We start from the raw sequence: 24944 nt of genomic DNA on the forward strand, positions 1-24944 counted from the left end.
GTGAAGGGTGATGGCAGCTGTCTGCGTGCAAATACAGACAGTGTGCATTGTCTCCCGATACACCACATGACCTAGGGTGCCGTCAGCCCTTCTCTTGACCAAGACGTCAAGGAAAGGTAATTTACCCTCCGTTTCAGTCTCCATAGTGAATTTGATGTTGGGGTGTATGGAGTTTAGATGTGTAAGGAAGTCAAGGAGTTTATCCATACCATGTGGCCAGATGACGAACGTGTCGTCCACGTAACGGAAAAAGCAAGTAGGTTTCCATACGGATGACGACAGGGCTTCCTCCTCGAAGTTCTCCATGTACAAATTCGCTACCACCGGCGAGAGTGGGCTACCCATGGCGACTCCCTCCGTTTGTTCGTAGTATTCTCCATTAAAAAGAAAATACGTGGAAGTCAAGACATGCCTAAAAAGTTGAGTGGTCTTCACGTCAAACTATAATTATATTTTGATTAGCAAATACGCCAGGAGAAACTCAAGAATCTCTTTAGAGATTGTTTGCATTTCATTTTGAAGTACTTTCATAAGAAAATAAAAACATAAAAATTTGCTTTTTTGAGAATGAATTTTTATTTTTCCTATTATATTTTGTAATCTTGGAATGGACAATACCAAACAGCTATAGCGGCGTGGTGACTACTTAGAGAAAAAGAATATTAATGAATTTCATAATAATTAATTTCGCAAAGATGGATTTTGTTAGATTTGTAAAGAATGTGTATCAATACATCAGAAAATAAAAGTTACATATAATTGTGGTAACACTGCAAATAAGTCTTACCTCTAAAAACATATCAGATACAACAGATCAAAAAATCTTATTGCTGACAAAGAATACAGAATTAGAATGGAATAGATTTCTTGTATTCACAATAATGCATTTTATTTATTTTCTTATGTTCACCTTTTATAAAATAATATTAAATTCTATTTTCTTATGTTCACCTTTTGTAAAACAATATTAAATTCTTTTTTCCTACATTCTCCTTTTATAAAAAACATTAAATTTTATTTTCTTAGATTCACATTTTGTGTGAAAAATGATTATTTTTGAAAACTTTTGAACATGGTACAAAAATATTCATTTCTAAAGTTTTTCTATGTTATTTAATTCAAATTAATTGAGTTAGAAGTGATATTGATTTCACAAAGTGGAAGTTTTCATAATGAATTTATTATTCCAGGGCAGATGAGTACACTTGCTGGAAATTCAAAGAATAATATAAAAAAATTTTCATTAATAATGCACCTATTTAGAGACACTTCTTTAATCATGTCTAAGATTTTCTTATTAAATTAAAAATGAGTTGATTATTAATTTTATTTTATATCTTCTTATTACAGAATTCAAAGAATAACAGACACTTTTTTACATTAACCATAATGCATTTAATTTATATTATTATGTTCACCTTCTATAAAACAATATTACATTTTAGTTTCTTATGTTCACCTTTTATAAAGAATTTATAAAATTCATTTTCTTATGTTCACCTTTTGCATGAAAAAACTAATTATTTGTAAAAATTGGTGAATGTGATGTGAAAAAATATTCTTTGTATCAATTTTTTTTCGTGAGCTGGGCCTGAAGAGTGGATTATAGTATACTCATTTAGCAGAAAATGAAAAGTGAGCGAGAACCTACTACATGGGTCTACTGTCCAACATTGTAACCACATAACCATGACGTCTTAGTTATACAAATATGCTTGATGCTGCACATCTTAAGCTTGGACTGTTCATTGTTTCTATTTGGCTTCTTTCTTCATAGTTCATGGCATCTTCCTGTTTTAATGGTTGATCTACAGCGTGAGTTACTAACTATTGCCACCAAGAATAACTGATAGTATGATAGTAGATGAAAAGTTTGTGGGACAAACGTTTCATGGGACAATGGGGCCCCTAATATGACGTTGATTTTTCGTCGCTAGGTGGGGTCGCTTCAGAGATATGAAGGTCAACTTTTGATTCTTTAAATGGGGTGCTATAGTTTGATACTTATTTTCTGATAGTGGTTACCGAGATGATTGATTGATTGATTGGTTTCGGGGAAGGAGACCAGACAGCGAGGTCATCGGTCTCATCGGATTAGGGACGGATGGGGAAGGAATTCGGCCATGCCCTTTCAGAGGAACCATCCCGGCATTTGCCTGGAGTGATTTAGGGAAATCGCGGAAAACCTAAATCAGGATGGCCGGACGCGGGATTGAACCGTCGTCCTCCCGAATGCGAGTCCAGTGTCTAACCACTGCGCCACCTCGCTCGGTCTTACCGAGATGAAACCAATGATGTGTAGCAGTAAGGTCTTTGAAGGTCAATGAACATCACAAAGATAGCACGAACGTCCATTTACAGAAGGTGTTCGAAGTGATAACAACTGGTATCAGTGCAGTGCTGCAATCTCCTTATCATGGATTGAGTGGTATTCCTTATCACTTCGGCACTTATCGAAGCACATGCTCTGACAGTTCTCTGTCGCAAATCTTCATCCAATCCAACGATTTGGGAATTGTCTCTGCAACTCATTACTAGCCGTCAGAGAAAAATGTGCCGGACGCCCATCGTGTTGATACAACATTCTGTTCCTTGTTTCTAAAGGTATTTCTTCCAATAACAGACCTAATGTTTCTTGCAGGAATGTGGTGTGCTTCCTACCATTAAGATTTCCTTCGATGAGATAGGGGCCTCTAATTCTGTCCTCCAGAATCCCACACCATACATTCACTGGCCATGGTTTTTGGTGTGCAACTTCCCACAGCCAACATGGATTTTCAGTTGCCCTATAATTCATGTTATACACATTAACAGTTCCATAGTTCGTGAATGTAGCCTCGTCAGTAAGTAATTCAATTTAGTAAGTGTGTCATACCTCTGAATCTAAAGTTGTGCCCATCAGCAGAATTCAATGTGACACATGCAATCAGTGCCAGTTAATTCTTGGTGGAGACTGATATGGTAAGGATGACATTTATGGTGATGCAGAACACAAACATATGGTAGTAAAATGCATCTGCATTGAACATATTGAAAAGGAAGAAAGGGTAGACTAGAGAGTCTGTTAAGGAATTTGCCAGACTGATTGGGCAAATCTGGAACAGAGTGCAGAGGGGAAATAAATGAGCACTGGAAAAACAGGAAGAAGCAGTGGGCCGTACACCAAGAATGCCACAGTGTGAGATCGGTCAGTGGGTGATGGTGTCAACTCTGTAAATTCAAATGTACTTTATCTACTGTCATATTTTCTGTAAGGCACAATTTTCTGAAAATTATGTGAATGAAATAGAATATAAGCATAACAAGGTAATGCATAAAAATGATATATTTTCCATAGCAAAGTAAATAAATAAATTAAAAATAAATGTGCTTTTAATATTTTTATTTTCTAGCATTGTCCAAGTATGCATTTATTCCAATTCTATTCATCCATATTCTTCTCCCCTCACTCTGTCCTTTTGCTCCACATTCCTCTGTGTCCATCTGCTACTCTCCCCTGTCTCAGTCTATCTGCTCCTCCCCACTCTTTCTGTCCATCTGCTCCTCCTCCTTCTGTCCACCTGTTCCTTCTTCCTCTGTTAATCTCTTCCTCCCCCTCTGAGTCCCCTTTTCCAATCCCTCTGTCTTCTTCTCACCCCCTCTATCCAAATCCTCCTCTGTCCATCTCCTCCACCTCCTCTCTCTGTCCCTCTCCTACTCTAGCTTTCCTCTGTCCATTTCCCCCTCCCCTCTCTCTATCCATCTCCTCCTCCCCCATATCTGTTTCCATTTACACCTTCCCATTTCCTGTCTGTCCGTGCCTGCAACACCCTCCCTATTCTCTCCATATTATTACCCCCAACCTCAACATGAGGTTGCTGATTCTCACCACCACAGTATTTCTTTCCAAATAGTAAGTGATATGTAAGCCAAGTTTGACTGAAACCGATCCATCTGTTTCAGAGGAGGTTTTTACCCAGTGTTTTGCCTGTATATGCGCATGTCACAAATATTCCACATATATTGAGCATATTTCACACAAATTTGTACACATCTTTCACGTATATCACTAGCAAATTTCGTCTTGCATTTTCGTTTTCATGCTGCTCAATGTGTATGACGTCACATCTCGTAAAATATGGTTAGTACAATGATATAATTTTGGAGGTACATTCAGTGAGACAGGTGGATACTGCCTGCGAAGTGTATCGCTAATACAGTTAGTAGCAAAGAGATAATAAATTTAAAACTCATGCATGATGCGGCAGTGTTCACATATATCAGTGTTTATGTTTCCTGAACTGTGTGTTGTACAATGACATAGCTTTGGAAGTTCATTCATTGGTATACGTGCATACTGGCTGCAAAATGTGTCACGAATGACGTTAATAAAAAAGAAGTAATAAAACGTCATGTCTGATGCGAGAGTCTTACTGCACAAACATTGAAGACATTTTAAGCAATAAACTTTTTTCTTTTCCCCATTCTGTGGAGGTTGTCAGCGAGAAAAAGTTTTGTAAAGGGCTGCAATTGTGTGCAAAGTCTGCTGCAAGTCACTAAGTGCTCTCATTCTCAAGTAATTGATGAATAAATTCTGAGTTTTCACACGTTGTCAGATACATTGCTTTTTCACCCCATCTGTTTGATAGGTAGGTGGTTATTACCCCCATAGCTATTCTTTCTACAAAGTAAGTGATACATTTGGTTGAAATTGGTCCAGTAGCTTAGGAAGAGATGTCATGCAGCTTGCACATTTTTACAAATGCATGGGTTATATATCGCTCTGTAATGTGATATTCTAATTAAATACTCAACAAAATGTACCTAACTGTAGTGTACTTTTGTAATACACACCTACATGGTTTTACTCGTGTCTGTAACTCCTTTTCTAATGCCTATTTTTGATTTAAAGTGTTTAACTCAGAAAAATGAGTACTTACCTCTTTTACATTAGTCATAAACTGACAAGAATGCTGACAGGTCAGTTAAACTACTGATGCCGTCGAACCACTAAACATCCAAACAAAATCACTGACACACCCCACACTATTTTGTGACAGCAATCGCTCGCCCCCCCTTCCATCCCCCTAGCCACTCAAGCTTGCCACTGTGCACCAGGAATATGGCCCTGCACAATCCGCCTAAAAAGTCCTTAATGACCTGAAACTAATAAAAATTCGCAATTTTATGTCTTTTACAGGCCATATCTCATGCGGATCACTGGTGGGAACCAATGGTCTAACAGGTCTCCCACCCCCAGACATTATCCGCTGTGAATCTACCGCCTAACTAAAAAGAAGTAAAGAAAAAAGCAGAAATGTGTGGGTACTCACCAGAAACTGTCTGACTCAAATCAAGGCGAAGCTGCACTAAACAGTCTTCAGCATCCAGACTAAATGACTGGTGTAACCAAGACCACAATATCACAGAATGGAAGGTGTAAGGCCCTCAACAGGCTATGATCTGGAGTTGGCAGGTGTAAGGTCAACCTGAAGAAATGAGAATTTTCATGTGACGCCATCCTGTGAAACATTCGGAGAAGAGCAAATCATGTATCATCTCCTCACCTGAAAGCTGTGTCCAGCTACATGCTCACTAAAAAAAATGGTGGCAACTACTCAAGAAGCCTGGAAGGTGGCTAAGTATTGGCCACAAAGCATTTAAAATGTGTGTACTTAAATACCACATGTTTGTAGAAAACTGATAATGCGTATAGTACCAGAATGAAATTATGTATGTATTATTTTAAATATGTGATGTATGTATTCTGACATTATAAAATAAATAAATATTATTTATTTACAACATCAGTTCACAGTTTGTTACGAGGCTAAGTGAAGTGGCATAGTGTTGCCATCACGTTTTTTTTAAAGAAAAACATCAACATTTGACTGTGTTGTCCAGTGTAAATAGATCTTGCGTTCTAAATTGAAAGATTCTGTGCTCAGGCAGATCCACCACGTTTATATGGGACAAATCATCTGGAGGACGAAAACCGAATTTCGGAAACCGATTTTCGCTCTCGCGTTTAAATGTTAAGGGCTGAAACGGATTTGCTAGCCCACTTAAATATGACGCCTGGAAAACAGCTATTAAGCCAGGGTCACACACGCATCTTATGTGGTGACACAGCTCGTGGCTTGTGGGACATCCTCCTCTTACACTACTTTTCCTCAAAAGTAGTTGTCGATACCAGTATTATTTTTCGAATTTTGGATGGGTCAGTATTATCTCAGCTGCTATTCTGAAAACTTTCGTATAATTTTATACACAGTATGTTATATTTCGAGCTAAAATTTATGAAAAGGAATTACTTTATAAAATATTTTAGTTTCGATGTCATAATCGATAAGTACGAGTTTTGAATGTACAGTTAACATTTTTTTTAGAAACATTTGAAATTAGAATTATCTGAACACGTAAAATTTCTAATACACAATCCTGCACCATTTACTATGTTTATTTCTAGATTGATTTATGAAATGATAATCGAAAACAATAATGTAATTTCTTAGACATTCCTGGCAATTTTGTGACATTTCGTCGAATCGGGCGTACTGCCGGTGGTCTGCGTTTTCCTAACGCAATTTCTAGTCACAGGAAGCACCTAATGAAGACGTCGATATATTGTGTTAGAAAAACGCAGACCACCAGCAGTACACCCGATTCAACGAGATGAAATTAATAATGTAAGGAAAAGTATTAGGAATTGATTTTGTAAGAAAAATTGTATACCCTTTGGGATATTGTTGTTTTCACAGAGTGCGAGAGTCTTAAACTTGTCTCTGATGTGACCGGACGTATTTTTGTATAATTGGTGTGAACAATGTAATTTCGGCTTTGTTAATGTGAAAAATCCAAATCCTGTATGATATACTAAACGTGAGAAAATCAGTGGCAAATATATTTCCGTAAAAAAAAAAAAAAAAATATTCTGCACCAACGATCTTCTAATTTATTCAGTTAAAACCAACCATGAGGACTTGATGTTAGATTTTCAGCATTAAGAATCAGGCCCCTAGACAAGAAGAACTGGAGCCATCTCAATATGACAGGCTAAGTAAACGTGAAGTTTCATTGTAATCTTCGCTCCTCTCGAATCTTCGTAGAAGACTTTGCTTATTAATTACTTGGACTAAGCATTGTCTAATGTGGACAATCGATGGAAGAGGGAAGTAGGAGGGAGATTACAAATGGCAAACAAGCCAACAGTTGGCATGTAAAAAACATCGGCAGACGCGCAATTCTTCCAAGATTTTGGAATATGATTATATTCGTCGATAAAGGCATGTATGGCTACATGGTGAGAGACCCCCAGGATATCGTAAAATTAAGATTTATTAGGAAACAAAAAACTGAAACACCGATCAGTCATAAGCATTGGCAAAGACGTTAATTATGAATGTGCAGTAAGGCCCACTCAAATGAAAAAATATTCGTTCAATTTTATTGCTCAGTTTTTTGTTTTTACACACACACTCTCGTATGTAGAAGGACGATCAATATGTGCGATTTTAAATATGAATGTTACGAGTTTTATGTATCATATGTGTGCATGAATAATAGTATATTGAACAACAGTATCAAGTATTCTTTCTTTGTTGAAGTGAAATGAAAATCATACAAGGAGGATTTTATAGATTATGACAAGCGCCGGTGTTCCCAGATTTCAGTGCCTGGAATTACAATTCAAATGTAAGCGAAGTCCGATAGCCAAGAAAAATTCAAGTAAGCACATAACATTTCTAATAATGCAGTCATATTATATCCGACAAAAACGTGTCTTCATATGAATATTCAATAATATTTAGTGATATTTATTTATTTTTCCTATTTTTATTATTACAACACAGGCTTTTCGAATAACAATTATTAGTTTAACAGCTGCCATATTACACTGTGGAACTATTTCCTGCGTATAATCCACAATTTATACGATGCTTGGTCTCACAAATTACGAGTTTATACGACTCGCTTTTTCGGTTAAATACATTAAGTTTCTTTATTCGTTCAAAAAGACTGTACGAAAGTGTACGTGCCGGCCATCGTTCACTGGAATCCAATGGTGTACAGCAGCAAATACACCACGATAACTGCGACAGAATGCTCGTGTTTCGAAACATTAATCTACTGCTACCAGGGAGCAGTGGTGGTAGGAAAGTGCGTAACGAAGTACTACCACAGGTTAGACTGTGGTACTACCAAGCTGAGCTTTTTCCCTACTAAAAGCTCTGACTTTACACATGCAACTGCAATGCAATTGGAGTATTCCACTAGCTGTCGCGATACTTTTGTTGCTTGTGTGAACCCGGTTTTACAGTTTATGATTTAGTCAGCACAGTCGCTATTTCTCTTCAATCAGACGAGGTGTAAACAGCTTGAATCTAATATTTATACTTATCCTTCACTACACAAAAAGCCACTCCCTTCATATTACCCGAAACTTGAAGCGCATTTCCATAACCAATTTTGAAGTGTTAACATGACCGCTCAGAAACGGTAATGGAAAATCGGTTTACGAAATCCGCAGTTTGCAGCCGCACGTGATCGTTGCATCTTCACAAACAGCAGCCAGTTAGGGAAGCAGCCGCTCCGTTATGATCCGCACTTTTTCACGCACAGTATTTGCGGGAGTCTCTGCGAAGCTAGAATGCTTTGCTGAGCAGCGTTAAAAAAAAATGGCTGTTCGTGTATACATCGCTAAAATTTGTATAGTTCAGTAGAATTTTATTGAACTAATGTCCGAAATGAGGCCATATTTGCAGGAATTCCACGTATCATTGAAAGAAAATTGAAAATGAGTCATTTATTTGAATATATGTTTGCATTTTTACAGCTGACTGTTACTTCCAACGGTTGAAGTTCGTTCGATAACTGACCTTATAGGATTAAAATCTTAGCAAACTTAATTTGCTCTTTACTTGAATTGTCCAGCAACTGATGTCGGAAATGCGTCTCCTTAATTCTCACAACACTGATCGTCCGTAGCGTGGTACAGGGTTAGCTGTCGTCTGTTGTATTACACAATAAAGTATTTGAGTCTTGCCTTCCTAAGGTTTACAACAGATACAGTTGTTTTATTTTGCAGTTTTTGCTCATATGGAACATGATCACAAGATATATTAAGGCAATGTGAAACATTAACTTAATGAGAAAAGTAGGCTTTACATACTCGCCGATTACACGATGGCCACAGTTCAACAGCCAACCACACAATTGGAATTCCACCAAGCCATGGCAGACTTCAGAACAATGTTTCCAGATATGGACGATGAAGTTATAGAGGTAAAAAGTTTAATTTGAATTTGTATATCATAAGAACTCTGTTAAAAATGCAGAAGCAGTTAGTACTATCAGTGGGGTACTAGTACTGATGTGTAACAAAAAAGAGTATGTTATCGTCCCAGACTATGCTTCCTTCCCATTTATTTCACCGAAAACATTGTGAGTAAGACATAGTGCATGCTGAATGAAAATTGCAAGTTGGTGAATTGGAACAGAACCAAGAGAGGTAGAAATCGAAGATATATTTCTGATCTGATGATGGTTTTTATTGTATAACATAATATTGTCATTGACCTCCTGTCCAGTTAATGGCAGGGACAAGAATAAGAGCCAGGGGGAGACACTAGATTAATACAGTACTATGCAATAGAAGCAAAATAAGAATGAGGGGTGTGGTATCTAGATTTTTCATGAATTTCAGTCAACAAGCAGGTTTTTTAGGATCTTGTGTCGAAATGAAATTTAATTTTTAACTATGAGGGGCGTTCATAATGTTTGTAAATATCACTAGCTTTTCTCATTTTACTAGAGCCTGCGACTTGCAGTTTACTCTCTAGGCATCTCGCTTTGGACCATAATAAATGCTGTTGTTGGTTTTTTTATTTTATTTAGGAAAGGAGTTACTGCAAAGATAGGTAGACTTTCTGAAACTTCATTAATTAGACCTATTAAGTTTTGAGATTAAAGAAAAAATCATTGCTGCTTTGTCAATGAAAGTCTTTTGAAGATGTTGGCTATTTTTAATGTGTGTTGAATCATGCAGGAAGTTAATGCTGTCACTCGTACAGAATAAAAGTAATTTTAATTTTTGTAGTTTGCCTGTAGAGAGCCAAGAGAACAGCAGATTATTTATTTGTGGTCAGTCTGGTACCAGATGCTTTGTTGTGTTGTTGTTCAGTGGCTTTTTTCCCAATGATTGAGGTTAATGGCATAAAGGTTTTATTTGTTCTCCTTTTAATAAACAGTTGTGCTAAAAGCTGTTTTAATAGTGGTCAGCTTTGCATGAACTTAAATGTGTTCTTATCCTTCTGCACACAGGCAGTCCTAAGGGCAAATCAAGGTGCTGTAGATGCAACCATTGACCAGCTTTTGGCAATGACAACTGACAATGAGAATGAGAAGTTGCGCAATGAAATTGAACAAAAGGAAACATTGGAAACTTCAAAAGGTCTTGGCACGACTGCTGAGGTTGCCATTATAACAAGTTCATCTCCTGCAAAGTAATGAAGTCAATCTTTTATGCTTTTTCAGTATAGAGTAGAAAATTTTGATATATTTTGAATTTGACTTAACTTTCTGGGGTCTAGTGTAGCAGGGGATACAACCCGTCGGCTTTGGACAATGACGTCCCAAGTCGCCAGGGAGCAGTTTACCATTTTCGCTTTTGCTGTTATGTTTCAGTTTCGTTTTTTTACTGATTGCTTAATAAAGTAGATCTGTTTATTCTATCTCGTGAGATTTTTTTTTTAAAAAGCCAAAAAACACTTATCAGCTACTGAAGGGAGCTACAACACTAAGAAGAATCGCTTCTCATTTGGCGACTTGTGACGTCATTGTCCAAAGCCGACGGGTTGTATCCCCTGCTACACTAGTCCCACTTTCTGAGGTGTAAATACATAAACAGAAGAGTGAGTTGTATGTAATAGATATTAAGACATGAGTTGGTGCAATGTAACTAAAGGGGATGTGCTTCTTTTGGCCACACCTGGTCACGAAGCTAACAGGGCATTATCAAATTAATTTGATATGCAAATGGAAAGCATAGGTGGCGAAATAAAAGTGAATGGAAGAGGAGCACTGTTGCCTTCTACATAACGTCAAAATGATCTCGATTCTACACACACTAGATTGTGTACAATGATGTGTTTATTGAAGCTTTAATAAATTTGGAAAGAAGTTACAAAAAGTTGAGATACCACCCATTGGCTTTGATCTGTGACGGTATCAACTTTGATCTGTGATGGCATTGAGAGGGTGGTCACCTCTATTTCAAGTGTATTCAACGAAGAAAGTGATACCAAGAACCCACAACTATTAGAACTAACTCTTATCAGAACCTAATGAGACCAAAATAATAACAACAACAACAGCACACTCCCTGATACTCACCACTGTAAACTACTAAATACGAACTTCACCTACCAACACAAACCACAAAATCATAAAAAACTAATTCAGCATGAATTTAGATACCCACATCTCAAAGAAAATTAGATACATAAAGAATCACACTACATTCCTTACTATGGAGACCAAAAATACAAAAAATGTACTTTCCCACAGTTGACAAATCTACTAAATTTCATTGTAAGATCTATACCTAGTACCATACAAAACACACACAAAAAAGGAAACAACTTGTAACCATTAACAACACAACAGCCCAACAATTTCAAAACTGAAAACAAATCAGAAGCCGATAATGAACAACATTCAAATAACTCACTGATAAGGCAACAAAAACAAGTGCTCAAAACACTGAGTAACAGCACTAAATCCAGTGCTGCACTAACATCTCTCGTAAACAATTTAGAAACATGAACATCGCACACTAGAGTGCACCACTGTTTACTCTGACATGCTCTCTGCAAAAACGATCCACTTTAAACAAGCCAAGCCTCAATGATGTCACACAGCACAACACAGTTACATCACAAACCAAAGCCGATGGACTGTATTCTAGCTTTTGGTTGACCTCTGAATCCTGTAAAATATATGTCTGGGTTGCATTATTTGAATTCTATATCTAATGATTTGTTCCATCGGCAAGTACCTTTCTCTGCGATCTCTCACAAACTTTTGGGTGGGGGGGAGTGCTTGCCTAACCAATATTGGTTTCCTTCATTATTTTTATGGACATTGCCCATAAAAGGGACATACAGACACCAGTATCTCCTTAATAACTTAGTTACATGAACTTCTTTACCAAAACATTGTGGGCATTGATGTGTTTGTGGAAGAAAAGGAGACATACTGTAGCAGAATGATTATTAACACTCTCTCTCTCTCTCTCTCTCTCTCTCTCTCTCTCTCTCTCTCTCTTGTCTGATGATGGTAATCTGCTAAAAACAGTGTGACAGATAATTTTTGTGTAACTTGTATGGCTATCATAGCAGAATCTTATTGAAAGACTTCTCACACTCCGAAGGAATTCAGATCATATGTCTAAGCTGTCGGTATTACAAAAGTGTCCAGGCACTAATGGATGACACGGGAACTGAAACTGAGGGTAGCAAAACAAAAGCAGAAATGCTGAACTCATGTTTTCAAATTTTTCATTGTGAAGGAAGACCAAGGAATAGTGTTGCAGGTAAACTCCTACACTGCTGCAAAAATGAATCGTGTGTGATATTTCTGTCGATGGTATTGTCAAACAGCTGAAATTGCTAAAATTGTACAAGGCCCAATCTAATCTGTGACACATACTATATTACATTTGCTGTAGAGATAGCCCTTCTCTTAACCGTAGTATAAAATATATCCCATGAACAGAAAAACTGTGCCTGGTAGTTGGAAGAAGAACAGATCACTCACTTTTACAAGCAGGACAGTAAATATCCACAAAACTACTGTCCAGTATCACTGACATACATCTGTTGTAGGATCTTCCATCAAAACGTACTCTGAGCTCAAACATAATGAGGTATCTAAACAGAATGACCTCCTCTATGTCAACCAGCGTGGATTACAAAAGTGTCAGTCCTGTTAAACCCGCTATGTGCGTTTATTCCTTTTTCTTCTTCTTTTTCCCCTTCCTATTAAATTCTCCTGTACTTTCAGATATCAGCATTCAGGGCATTTTTCTCACATGCATTTAAAACCATGGGTCAAAGCAGTGAGGTAGGTGCAATATTTCTTGACGTACAAAAAGTATTCGACTCGGTAAGACTACACCTATGCTTAATAATAAGAGTATGAACATGTTGGGTATCGAACAAAATTTGTGACTGGAGTGAGGATTTATTGTTGGGAAGGACACAGCATGGTGTCTTGGATGGTGAAATATTGAAAGATTTGGAAGAAATTTTAAGTGTGCCCTAAGGATGTGTGTTGGGACCATTGTCGTTCATACCATAAATTAATGACGTGGTGGACAGCATTAAGTAAACTCTTTTTGCAGTCATTTCAAAGTGGTACAAAGGTTGGCAACTTGCTTTAAATGTTTAGAAACGTAAAATTATGCACTTCACAAAATGAAAAAAACATGGTGTCCTATGCCTGTAGTGTGAATATATCACAATTGGAGTTGATCAACTCTTACAGATACTTGGGTACAACAGTTTGTTGGGAAAAAATGGTCACATAGGCCCCATTGCGAGTAAAACAGGTGGTGAACTCGAAACACTGGCAGGACTGGAAAAATAAAATCAGGTGAGATTGTTGCTGTGTATCATTCAACCTGTTGTAGGCTGTTGCTCAAGTGTGAGGGATCCATACCAAATAGGACTTCACTAATGTATACAAAGAATGATAGCACTTATTGGTACAGGCTTATTTGGAGTGTGGGAGTTTGTAACCAAGATGCTGAAAAATGGTAGTCGCTTGTAGATTTAAAAGTATGCTACAACCATTTACATATTACTACTATAGAAAGTGCAAAGATGAGATTCAATTAATTACAGCATGTACAGAGACACTAAATCAATCATTCTTCCTGGGCTCCACACAGAAATGGGATGGAAAGAGCCCTAATAAGTGGGACAATGGGAAATACATTCTACTGTGCACTTCACTTATAAATTTAGATGCATATATAAATGTAGAGGCAAAACTGCTCCACACAGTTTTCAGGTTAGTTAGTTTGTTAAGTGCTCAATAGGTCATTGGAATCCTTCTTTCATCTAATTGATATGGAACGAGTCTGTTTACAGAATATGTATGCGTGATTAGTGTTAATCTACTATGCCTTAGTCCTACTGATGTGACTATACTTAAAAACACAATATTTTTGTTCTTACAGGCTACCAGTTTTTAAATATAAATTCGCCCATGGACCTGAAGACTTTGTCCAGGAGAATGATTTTATGTTAGATTTAAAAGTTGGTTTGCTACCTGTCAGACTTTTATGCTATTTGGTGAATGATCAAAAATTTTTGTTGCTGTGTATTGAACTCCTTTCTGAGCCAAACAGCTTTATTAAATGGTAATAAAGGGCATTGTGTTCCCTACTGTTGTAAGTATGGACATCACTATTCTTCTCAAATTGTCACGGATTATTTATGATGAATTTCACTAGGGAATATATGTATTCTAATGGTGCACTTAAAATGGTTAACTCTTTTAAGAGGTACCTACATGACGAGTGGATAAACACCACATATTATTGTTACTGCTGACATTTGTGTGGTCAGTATTTTCGAAGTGATAAGTTACCCCAAAAAATTATTCTGTAAGACATTATTGAGTAGAAATGTGCAAAATATCACGATGCTGATTCATTGGTTTTGGAGACTAGCAATTATACAAATAGCAAAAGTTGATGAACTCAGTTTTTTGAGAAGCACAGTAATGTGCAACTTCCATTTCAGTTTTTCGTCAGTATTTACGCCCAGAAATTTGGCACATTATACCACATTAACTTGTTGATGTGTGATATCATTGTTGGTATGACCATTTGTTGTACAGTACTGAAAATGGTGTGCTTTTTCAAAATCTCGGGCGTGAATCACTTAATAATTCTTTGAAAATTCATTAACAATCTCTTCTGCTGCTTTTTCTCCAGTAGGATTTATTATAACATGCACATTGTCTGCAGAAAGTGCCAGTTTTGCCAATGTTATGTTGAAGGTCATTCACATATATAAAGAATGAGAGTGGACCTGGAATTGAACCCAGTGGGACTCCCTTTGTGATTTCTCCCCAGTCACTAAAATTTTCTATCATCTCAATGTAGTTTGAATTATTCATAACAACTTTTTGCATTCTATTTTTTAAGTATGATTCAAATCAGTTATGTGTAAAGTCATCGGTACAATAAAGTTTAAGTTTTTCTAAGAAGGTAATGTGACCTATGCAGTTAAGTGCCTTGGAAAGATTGCAGAAAAATACAGTGTGTGTGAATAGTATTCTCAGTTGAGCATCACTTCTGGAATCCAAACTGTGGTAAGCTACATTAGTTGTTTCTACTAAAATGTGGGATAACTATTGAGTACATTATTCCAAAAATATTTTGGAAAAAGATGCCTGTAACAAAATTGGATGATAATTATGTAAGTCTTTCTCATCACCTTTCTTATAAAGAAGTTTGTGTTGTTGTTCTCTTCAGTCCAAAGACTGGTTTTTAATGAAGGTCTCCACAGTACTCAATCCTGTGCAAACCTCTTCATCTTCTAGTGACTACTGCATCCCAGAACTATTTGAACCTGCTTACTGTACTCATCTCTTGGTCTCCCTCTGCAGTTTTTATCCTCCCTCACCTCTCTCCAGTACTAAAATGACAATTTCTTGGTGTATCAGACGGTGTCCTACCAAACAATCCCTTCTTCAAGTTGTGCCACAGATTTATTTTTTCTCCGCATGTATTCAGTACCCCTTCATTAGTTGCACAATATACTAATCTAAATTTTAGTATTCTTCTTTAGCACTGCATTTCAATCGCCTTATACTCTTCTTGTGAGAACTACTTACTGCCCACATTTTACTTCCTTATAAGGCTGCACTTGAGACAAATGCCTTCAGAAGAGAGTCGTGCACTGTTAATGACTGCATCACACAGCCGTAGCCTGGCATGGGCCTGTCGACACCAACATTGGACTGTTGATGACTGGAAACATGTCACCTGGTTGGATGAGTCACGTTTCAAATTATATCGAACAGAGGGCCATGTATGGGTATGGAGACAACCTCATGAATCCATGGACCCTGCATGTCAGCAGGGGACTGTTCAAGCTGGTGAAGGCTCTGTAATGGTGTGGAGTGTGTGGAACTGAAATGATATGGGACCTGACACTGACAGGTGACATGTATGTAAGCATCCTGTCTGATCACCTGCATCCATTCATGTCCTTTGTGCATTCTGATGGACTTGGGCAATTCCAGCAGGACAAAGTGATACCCACACACCCAGAATTGCTTCAGAGTGACTCCAGGAACACTCTTCTGAGTTTAAACACTTCCACTAACCACCAAACTCCCCAGACATGAACACTATTGATCATATCTGGGATCACTTGCAACATGCTGTTCAGAAGAGATCTCCACCCTGTCGTACTGTTACGGATTTATGGGCAGCCATGCAGAATTCGTGGTGTCAGTTCCGTCCAGCACTACTTCAGATATTAGTGGCGTTCATGCCACGTCGTGTTGTAGCTCTTCTGCATGCTCGTGGGGGCCCTGCACGATATTAGGCAGATGTACCAGTTTCTTTGACTCTTCAGTGTATTACAAAGATTTAGTGTGAAGGATCTACATTAATAAATATGTTCACTTCATAATTATTCCACTGACATATGGGTCATACATGACAAACAAAACTCATATTTGTATACTTGACAGTTGAGTCGGAACTTTTCAGAGACCTTTGTATAGTGTTGCAGCTTAGTATTTGCAAAGCAGACATCTGTGACTGTTAATACAACTTGCTGAAGTGGGTTTGTGTAAAGGTTTTATTCAGATTTTGTTAAAGAATTTCTTCTAGCAGTTTGCTGCTTCATTAAATAAAACGAAAAATAAGAACTTTGAGTGCTCTTGTCTGCAGCGAGTTTATGACTAACAGCTTGCACAGCCCTTCCTTGGCAAGACTTGCAGAAACACTGAGCTAGCAAGACACTGCTGGCAGCAGGTCTCTTTCATCCCAATAGCGGTTGATGAGCCTCATGACACAATGTTAAAGATAAGAACAGATGTTATTTATATGAAGTACAGCTACTTGCATGAAGTACAATATTCCGTTAGTCTAAAAATAAATATTTTGTCTCAGTATCGCAGCTTACATGCGAATTATGCAGCTAAGTCATAGAAATGAAAAGGGAAAGTGAAGTGAATTTAGCTAAACAATTTAAGATTACAGCTGTGAAAATGAATTCTGCTTGTCACTAGATACTCAAGACTTTGGAATATTGTAGCCATTGCTTGACAACACTGTTGTCATAACTGTGATTTGTGTCATAACAGTTATTTTTGGGCATGGGACTCATTTATCATGCTAAATTCACTTGACTGTGTTTGTCACCTTTCAGTTTGTGAGATATCTACCTCAGCTATGATTGTGGCAGTGAGAGCGTGTTTTATTGTAGTAATGCCTTGTCTGCATAGTTGTAAGGTCTTCATTTTCTAAAATGGTAGCTGATTTAGAAATTGGTTCCAGTTTTGCTGCGAAAACTGTACCTTACCACTTGCTTTCGCTGCTACTTTAATTGAGCTGACTGTTACAAGTTAAGTGATGAACCTTAGCATCCCGTGTTTCACGTCTCCTAGCAACCTTGCAGGGATAGCCATAGTCCTCTGCTTTGTAAATACTAAGTTGCATAACCAAGAAAACAGAAAAAGTCTCTGAACAGATGTGAATCTACTATCAGTGACATGAAGCTAAATTTGGTTCATCACCTCAGTATCAAATTAGATGGGAAGAATTTTGGAAACAATAAACAAGCTTGTTAATAAGCATTACATATACATTTGGAGCTGAAAATGAATGAAAGTGCACAACTGCACATTTGCCAGGTTTTTTCTGTTTTGTTTCTACTTCAGCAGCCATATATTCATTTTTCATGTGAATCTACAGTTTGATTTGTTGCTGCATGGCATTGATGTGTTAAGTATATTATCTTTAATATGTACACATTTTTGTGGTATTACTGATACCTTAGTCGTGTATGACTCAAGACTGAATGTAGATACAGTCTGTTTGAGGTCAACTGTGCATAATATCTTACTGTTTCTTGGTGCTTTGGACAAAGCAGTTCATACATATTTTTAGTTTTGTTAAAATAAGCTTTAGCTACAAACTGAAAAGGGTATGTGTGCAGCTAATTAGTGTTTTTCAATGGTGTAATCATCTGTCAGTTTGAAGCTTTTCCTTAGATCGATGTCTGGTACCGCAGCTCCACAGAGTGCTAGTTTGGAGCAGGCTGTGGATGGCAGTGAGGATGCTGTAAGCTGTGCGTGAAGTTCTTCGTATTACTAGTGTAGAAGAGACTTGGCAATATTGTTGATGATGTTTGGCACCTCATGATCGTTCACTCACTTTCCGGATTGGTGCTGAGTGATCCTGCCAAATTCTGTACTAGGCTATTCTGTTTTCGTATCTAAATAGTCATGGCATTTATATGGCACCGAGATCATAAATTTAAATTTTTGATCCTAAAAAGGTCAGTTCCTTACTTAAGTTTCAAATGGTTTTGTATGTCGTGAAACGTGTGCAGTAACTGCCACCAGAGCAATGACAGAGAGGTAATGTTTCCTATGTGGTGCCATGTTCATCTTGTAAGTCAAGGGCAGTTGTTGGTTCAGACGTGTATCACTTCAGTTTTTTCTTTTTTACTCTGCAAATAGCCAGAACCGAATTCAGTAACAAAATACCAAGAAAACCTTTGAATTGCACCAATTAAATGATCAGCCTATTTTTACTTATTTTTCTTTTTAATTGTCAACCTTCTTCTGTACTGCAATAAACTTCATTCCGTATTAGTTTGTTATTGTTTGAGAATGGTATGTTAGATGTTTTGCCATGCAGAATACGCACATTTACTTCAGCATCTTGTTTTCAGGACAGTACAAGAAGACAAATAAGAAAAGATAACAACAGGAGGCTGGTGACGTAGGCAGAACTCTGCAACAATTACTGGTGATTTAACACCATGACAACACATAAATTCCCCTTGCAGTACATTACTCAACAATAGAATATGTAGTGTGGAACGTTTCACAACTACAGATAACTGTAAATTTGTGAGCATAGCCGTGGTTTACCATTGACTCATCTGCTGGTTACAGTGTTACAGTTGCAATAGGAAGACTATGTTTCATAATTTTGTGCTACTGTTGTTAGAGTGAGTTCTGCTGATGTATAAATTATTGTTTCTTCTTGCTTTTATTCATGAGCTACATAGCTAAGTAAACTAACGTGAAAATTCTGGATAATCAAGAGCGTGTTTCACTTCTGACTTTCCAGTTCGAATATAGTACAATTTGTTAGCCTTTTGGCAACCTTGAGCATATACCTTGTGCGAGCAGGAATAGTAGTCTGCTTTTTGAATACCATGCAACAACACACAAGAAGTTGCTGGAAGATTCGGAGGAACCATCAGTGACATGGATTTGGGTTCTTTTCATCACCCAGGGACTAGACAAAAGGGAAACATTACGAAAGCAATGAACAGGCTAGTTGCTATGCATTATATGTATAAAAGTTGCTATTTGCGGGAATGGAACCTTTGTCTGCAAGTTACCAGTCCATGCTTTAGGCATCTCACCCATGGTAGTCACACAACAGAGGAGCAGGACTGCAATAAACACACAAATATTTTGCTATGGAACATTGTTGGCTAAAAGATTTGATACCATTCATACCAACGGAGACACTAGCAAAGTATGACACCATATTTTTCACAGAAACCTTACCAGAAGAATATACTAAAAAGGGTATTATGGATTTCATTCTTTATCACACCACACTCCAGACTGACCAGCAGGATTAATTTCAACCATCCTAAACAAGGATTAATAAACGAAATAACAAGAGGTGAAAATACAATTGTTGTTAAAACAAATCATGTCATAATGATAGTCATATATGCTCAACCATAAATGATGGTAGAAAATGAAATCAAAAGAATAATAGATGGAGAAAAGAGGATAGAGTAACCAAACAGCAAAACAGAACTGGTCCTGGAAACACTAGGAGGAGAGGATGTAGTCTTCAATAACAAATCCAACCTGAAAATCTACATAGCCCCCAATGGAATCAGTGCAGTAGACCTAATATTATTTGTAGGCGAAATCATAAAGGCAGTTAACCAGAAAGTAATCTAGACATCATCAGTAGTGCCAATAAGAAAACATATACCAGTCACAACAACTTTTGAATTTAATTGGCCATTACGAACAACGAAACCCAAGCCAAGCAGGATATTGGACAAATTAGACAGAGAGAAGTTAAAAGAAAGTCTAGCAAAAATAGAAAAGCAAGACATCTGATACACTTACACCAGGCAATGGAAGCCGTGGAACTATATGCAATGCCTGCTATCCTATCAAATAGAAATAAAAGATAGGAAATCACAACCGTGGTTCAACGAGTGTTGTGATAGATGGCAGAAACAGCTTTCAACACTACATTGACCCAAAACCACAACGCAGCAATATGACCTGTCACTGTATCTCAGGCAGAAACACTAATAAAGAAGAAGAAGCAGGAGGAGGAGGAGGACGTAGACCACATAGAAGAAGAGGCTAGGTGACGAGCAGAATACTGTCAGAGAGACCCATTCATAGCACTCAAAAAACGAAGACCACAAGCAAGAAAAGGGATCTCAGTGACCACATGGCAAAATCTCTTTAAATCCATCCTAAACCTTCAACATAAGGAAGCAGCCTGTGGATAAAGTACAATGGAAAAAATAGAAAGTTACACCCCTACAACAAGACAAGAAATATACCAAGTGATAATAAAGGCAAAAAGACTTCAGATGGCACATAAACAGAACATCTCAAGAAATCCTATCACATGTGGAAGACTACTATGTGGAACTATGCAACAACTGCATGAGCACAGGAAAAATACCAGAATGATGCCCAAATACCAGAAAACCATAAAGGGAAGAAGCACCCTACATGCAGCGAACTGCTTAGGCCGGTATTACACTATCAAATTTCTTTGTCCAATATCTTTGTCAAAGATATTTGATGGTGTAATAGGGAACTTTGTCAAATGTCGTCCAATATTTGATCAAATCTAGGGCCTCACTGTAGATTTGATCAAAGAAGTTGCTTGTCTTCTGTTCACTGCAATGTGACATGTTACCACATGGAGCGCTAGCATCGCTGCATTCTGTCATCTGTAGTGTTTTTATAAACATTGCCAGTAAATACAATTGTTGTGTGCCGACAACTACAAAATTAATAGAGATGTATGAAGCTGATGAAGCGCTTTACAATGTGAGGTACCCTGAATACAAAACTAGATTACGAAGATTGGAGACCTGACCTAATCTAACCCTCTCCTGCAATGTGTTACAATGAGCCTGTCTTCTGCAGATGTAGCAGTTGTTAAGTGAATATTGTTCTTTGTGATATGAGGATACACTTCATTGATCATATACAGAAATGTATGCTCATCCATTCTTAAGTAATTGATGTACGACTTGACGTCCGCCACTATAAGCTCACGTAACAAGTTTTGTTGAATGCTTTTATCGTGTCGTCGTAAAACCCACGGCTTCACCCAGGTATGTTTCCTTTTTTTCCCCCGCTTCTCTTCCGCATGTGCACACAGTGCAATTGTGGTACATGCAACTGCTGTGGTTAATAACAAGTTGTTGTCAGCCATCTTGAACTTTGACAAAAAATATGATGACAGTGTAATACCCCTTCTAGCGCTATGTCAAAGATCTTTGTCAAATATATTTGACGGAATATTTTATCACATCTTTGATCAAATCCTTGACAAAGAAATTTGATAGTGTAATACGGGCCTTAATAGAGCAAGTGCAAGACACACTAAAACATTCAGGGAAAAAATATAGCAAAGCCTTCATCAGAAAAACATTCATCCAAAAATTCAACCTGTTAATTGGTGCCACACACCAAATAATGAAAGTACTTTCAGATATTCTAATATACAATGATATCCAAATATCTGACGAAATCACCATATCCAAGAATTTAACACAAACAGAGTTCTACTAGGAGACCCAATCAGTCTGTCACTGTTCAACATCACGGCAGCAGACACTTTGAAGCCCATCAGGGACCCCTTCAGGGAGCTCTCCGCTCTTTGGTGAGTTTGTGCTAGGCTACCACAGGGTCACAGCCATTGTAGCATTTTTTCCCTTCCGTGTTGCATGTCTATCCTCTTGCTATTGTTTTTCCGCTCCCTTGGGGAACATGTCTAAGGTGTTCTTGGGAATGCCCTGCATTGTCTTTTGCTGACATAAGAACAGTCCCACCACTGTTTATCATTCCCTTTTCCTTTCTTCATTCACCTTCTCCTCTCCTTCCTCTGCTTTGGCATTTGAGGCTCCTCTTTTTCTTCTTCCTCCTTGTGCACTCCTGAAAGCCAGTCCACATGTCTGACACATAACAGGTGACTGGGTAATGCGTAGTTCCTAGCCTCGGGCCAACCGGTAGACTTCACACATACCCACTGGTACAGGTCAGGCCCAAGGTGGGGTGATTGCCTGAGCTGCTACCATACCAAATTGCTAATTGGTCCCTCTGTCAGGTGTTTGTGAGGTGTGGCCTGAGGTGCGAACAATCACCTAAGGTGGGTACGCCCCCTTATGAAGGGGGCTGCCAGTTGGAAGGAGTGCACCATCGGAGACGCTGGCAATCGTGGGGGATTCTCTCATAATGAGCCAATAATCTTCACAATCAACATCTACGAAATGTAAAATGAATTAGGCTACCGATTCAAAGATGCTTCCAGCTGCACCGTGGTGCCTCGTGGTCTCATATACTGAAGATGATCAGTCCTTGACAACAGTAAATCCATTTATTATTCAGGAAGGTGTTGTTGCACTTGCTGGCCCTGTGAAATCCCACTCTCATTTATGGAATGTCATTTTGCTTTTGAAGACTACTTCTGATTCTCAAACACAACACTTGCTTGCTACTTCGCATCTCCATAGTTGTCCGGTTCATGTCAAGGCCCACTGAACCTTCTCATGGTGTTATTTACACTAGGCTCTTTGACGGTCTGACTGAGGTTGCAATCCAAACATACCCCTCTGTTCAGGGTGTCATTGCTATCCATCAGGTGATGAAAAAGATAGATGCCTCCTTAATGCCCATATGCACTCTGTCTCTAACCATTGATAGGATGGTGCTTCTGTCCAAGATCAACACAGGCAATGAAGTTATCACAGACCGACTGCATATTCTGAAACTGGGGGTGCTGCTACCAGTGTCATCGTTTCAACCACACTCAAATGTCTTGTCGACGTCTGGCCAAATGTGTAACATGTGGTAGGGATGCGCATGAGGGTGATTGTCTGCCTTCCCCGGGTGAGCTGCAATGGCGACCATGCCGCCGCCTCTCAAGATTGTCCCATGTATCTTGATGAGTTGACTGTCCACGAGATTTGGGTAAAGGAAAAAGTTCCTTACCCGGTCGCTCACAAGTTATTGGCTAGTCGCAAACCATGCATTCTACTGTCTGGCACTTATAGTAATGTTATTGCTACATCTCACTCTGTGAAGGATATATTCATCCAGATGTGCGACCTCAAATTCAGCTCTGAGGTTGTGAAATCACCCAGCATCATGATAGCATCACCGTCACCTCGTCCAGCTGTACAACAAGCCATCAAACTCTTGGCTCATGGAGCAAAGGCACCCGCTACACAACTGGCACACCGGAAAGGACAGAAGGAATACTCCCGTGAAGACTCCCTGTGCCCCTCCAGCCAACCAACACCCAAGTCTTCCCCTGCTAACCAGAAAGGCTTGAAGGAGTCCACCAAAGACAAATGGTCTTCTCCTTCGCAGACTCGAAGAGCCTCTTCGACGGTGTCACCATGTGATACCTTTGGCCACCGAGCCTCCATGTCGCCAGTGCACGCCACCAACCGTTTTTCTGCGTTAGACTCTGCAGGCTGACAGCACAAGAAAGCCGATGCTTCTGTGGATCTCATGGAGCAGGATCCTCTTACCTCAGTACCCTGTAGCAGCGAGTCTTTGCAGACTGGCTCTCGGCAGCCACCGAGGTGACACCCCTTCATTTTTTCCTCAAATGTTTGTGGCCTTTGATCCATCAAAGGGGATGTATGGCTGCTTTTAACATTGGAGCATCCACTTGTACTCTGCCTTCAGGAAATGTCTTCACAACCGCTTTGAGCTTTTGCATTTCTTCCCATTCCATTTAGGCCTCCCCCCGAGATCAGCATTCCATCTTATGGGAGATTCATGCTGCTCATATGGGGTGATGTTCATAATCAACCTATTTCCATTTGGACCTATCCTGCACTGCCCAGCTTACCCTTCATCTTGAGGGGTCCGTTCTTTCTGACACCTACTCAAGTGACCATTTCCTGTATGCTATCCATTTGCTGACTCCTACCCCACCTGCATTCACACCCAAGTGGCAGCTTACTACAGCCCACTGGTGGGTTTACTCCTCCCTGGCGACCTGTGACAAACAAGATTTCTCCAGTTGGGATGACCAGGTGGAATATCTTACAAACATTATTCTTACCGCTGCAGAACATGCCATTCCTTACACTTCCTCTTTACCACGCCATGTCCCAGTCCCTTGCTAGACTGAGGCATTCCGCGTTGCAATTCACGTGCGGAGACATGCTCTCTGCATTTTTAACTGTCTTCTTACAATGGCAAACTGCATTCATTATAAACGGATGCATGCACTATGTTGTCGCATTCTTCGGGTCAGCAAAAAAGCTAGCTGTATCTCATTCACTAGCACTTTTAATAGTTCCACCCCCTCCTCCAACGGCTCTCTGAGACCAAGATCCATTGCCCAATTTTCGGCCTGACAGTAGCAGATGGTGTCATTGTGGACCCAT

The 24944-nt window shown here is 38.7% G+C and overlaps 1 protein-coding gene across 2 annotated transcripts in view; it reads left to right on the plus strand.

Annotated features, from left to right (window-relative positions):
- The first annotated feature begins 8615 nt into the window (after positions 1–8615).
- LOC124615112 (CUE domain-containing protein 1) overlaps positions 8616–24944 on the plus strand; it is a 223467-nt gene continuing 207138 nt past the window's right edge. For both annotated transcript variants that reach the window (XM_047143002.1, XM_047143001.1), the window contains exons 1-3: positions 8616–8978; positions 9068–9264; positions 10303–10484. In XM_047143002.1, the coding sequence (XP_046998958.1) occupies positions 9166–9264; positions 10303–10484 (281 nt within the window). In that variant the 5' untranslated portion in view covers positions 8616–8978; positions 9068–9165. The remainder of the gene's footprint in view (positions 8979–9067; positions 9265–10302; positions 10485–24944) is intronic.

Source organism: Schistocerca americana, chromosome 1 (assembly GCF_021461395.2).
Source record: "Schistocerca americana isolate TAMUIC-IGC-003095 chromosome 1, iqSchAmer2.1, whole genome shotgun sequence".
NCBI lineage: Eukaryota > Metazoa > Arthropoda > Insecta > Orthoptera > Acrididae > Schistocerca > Schistocerca americana.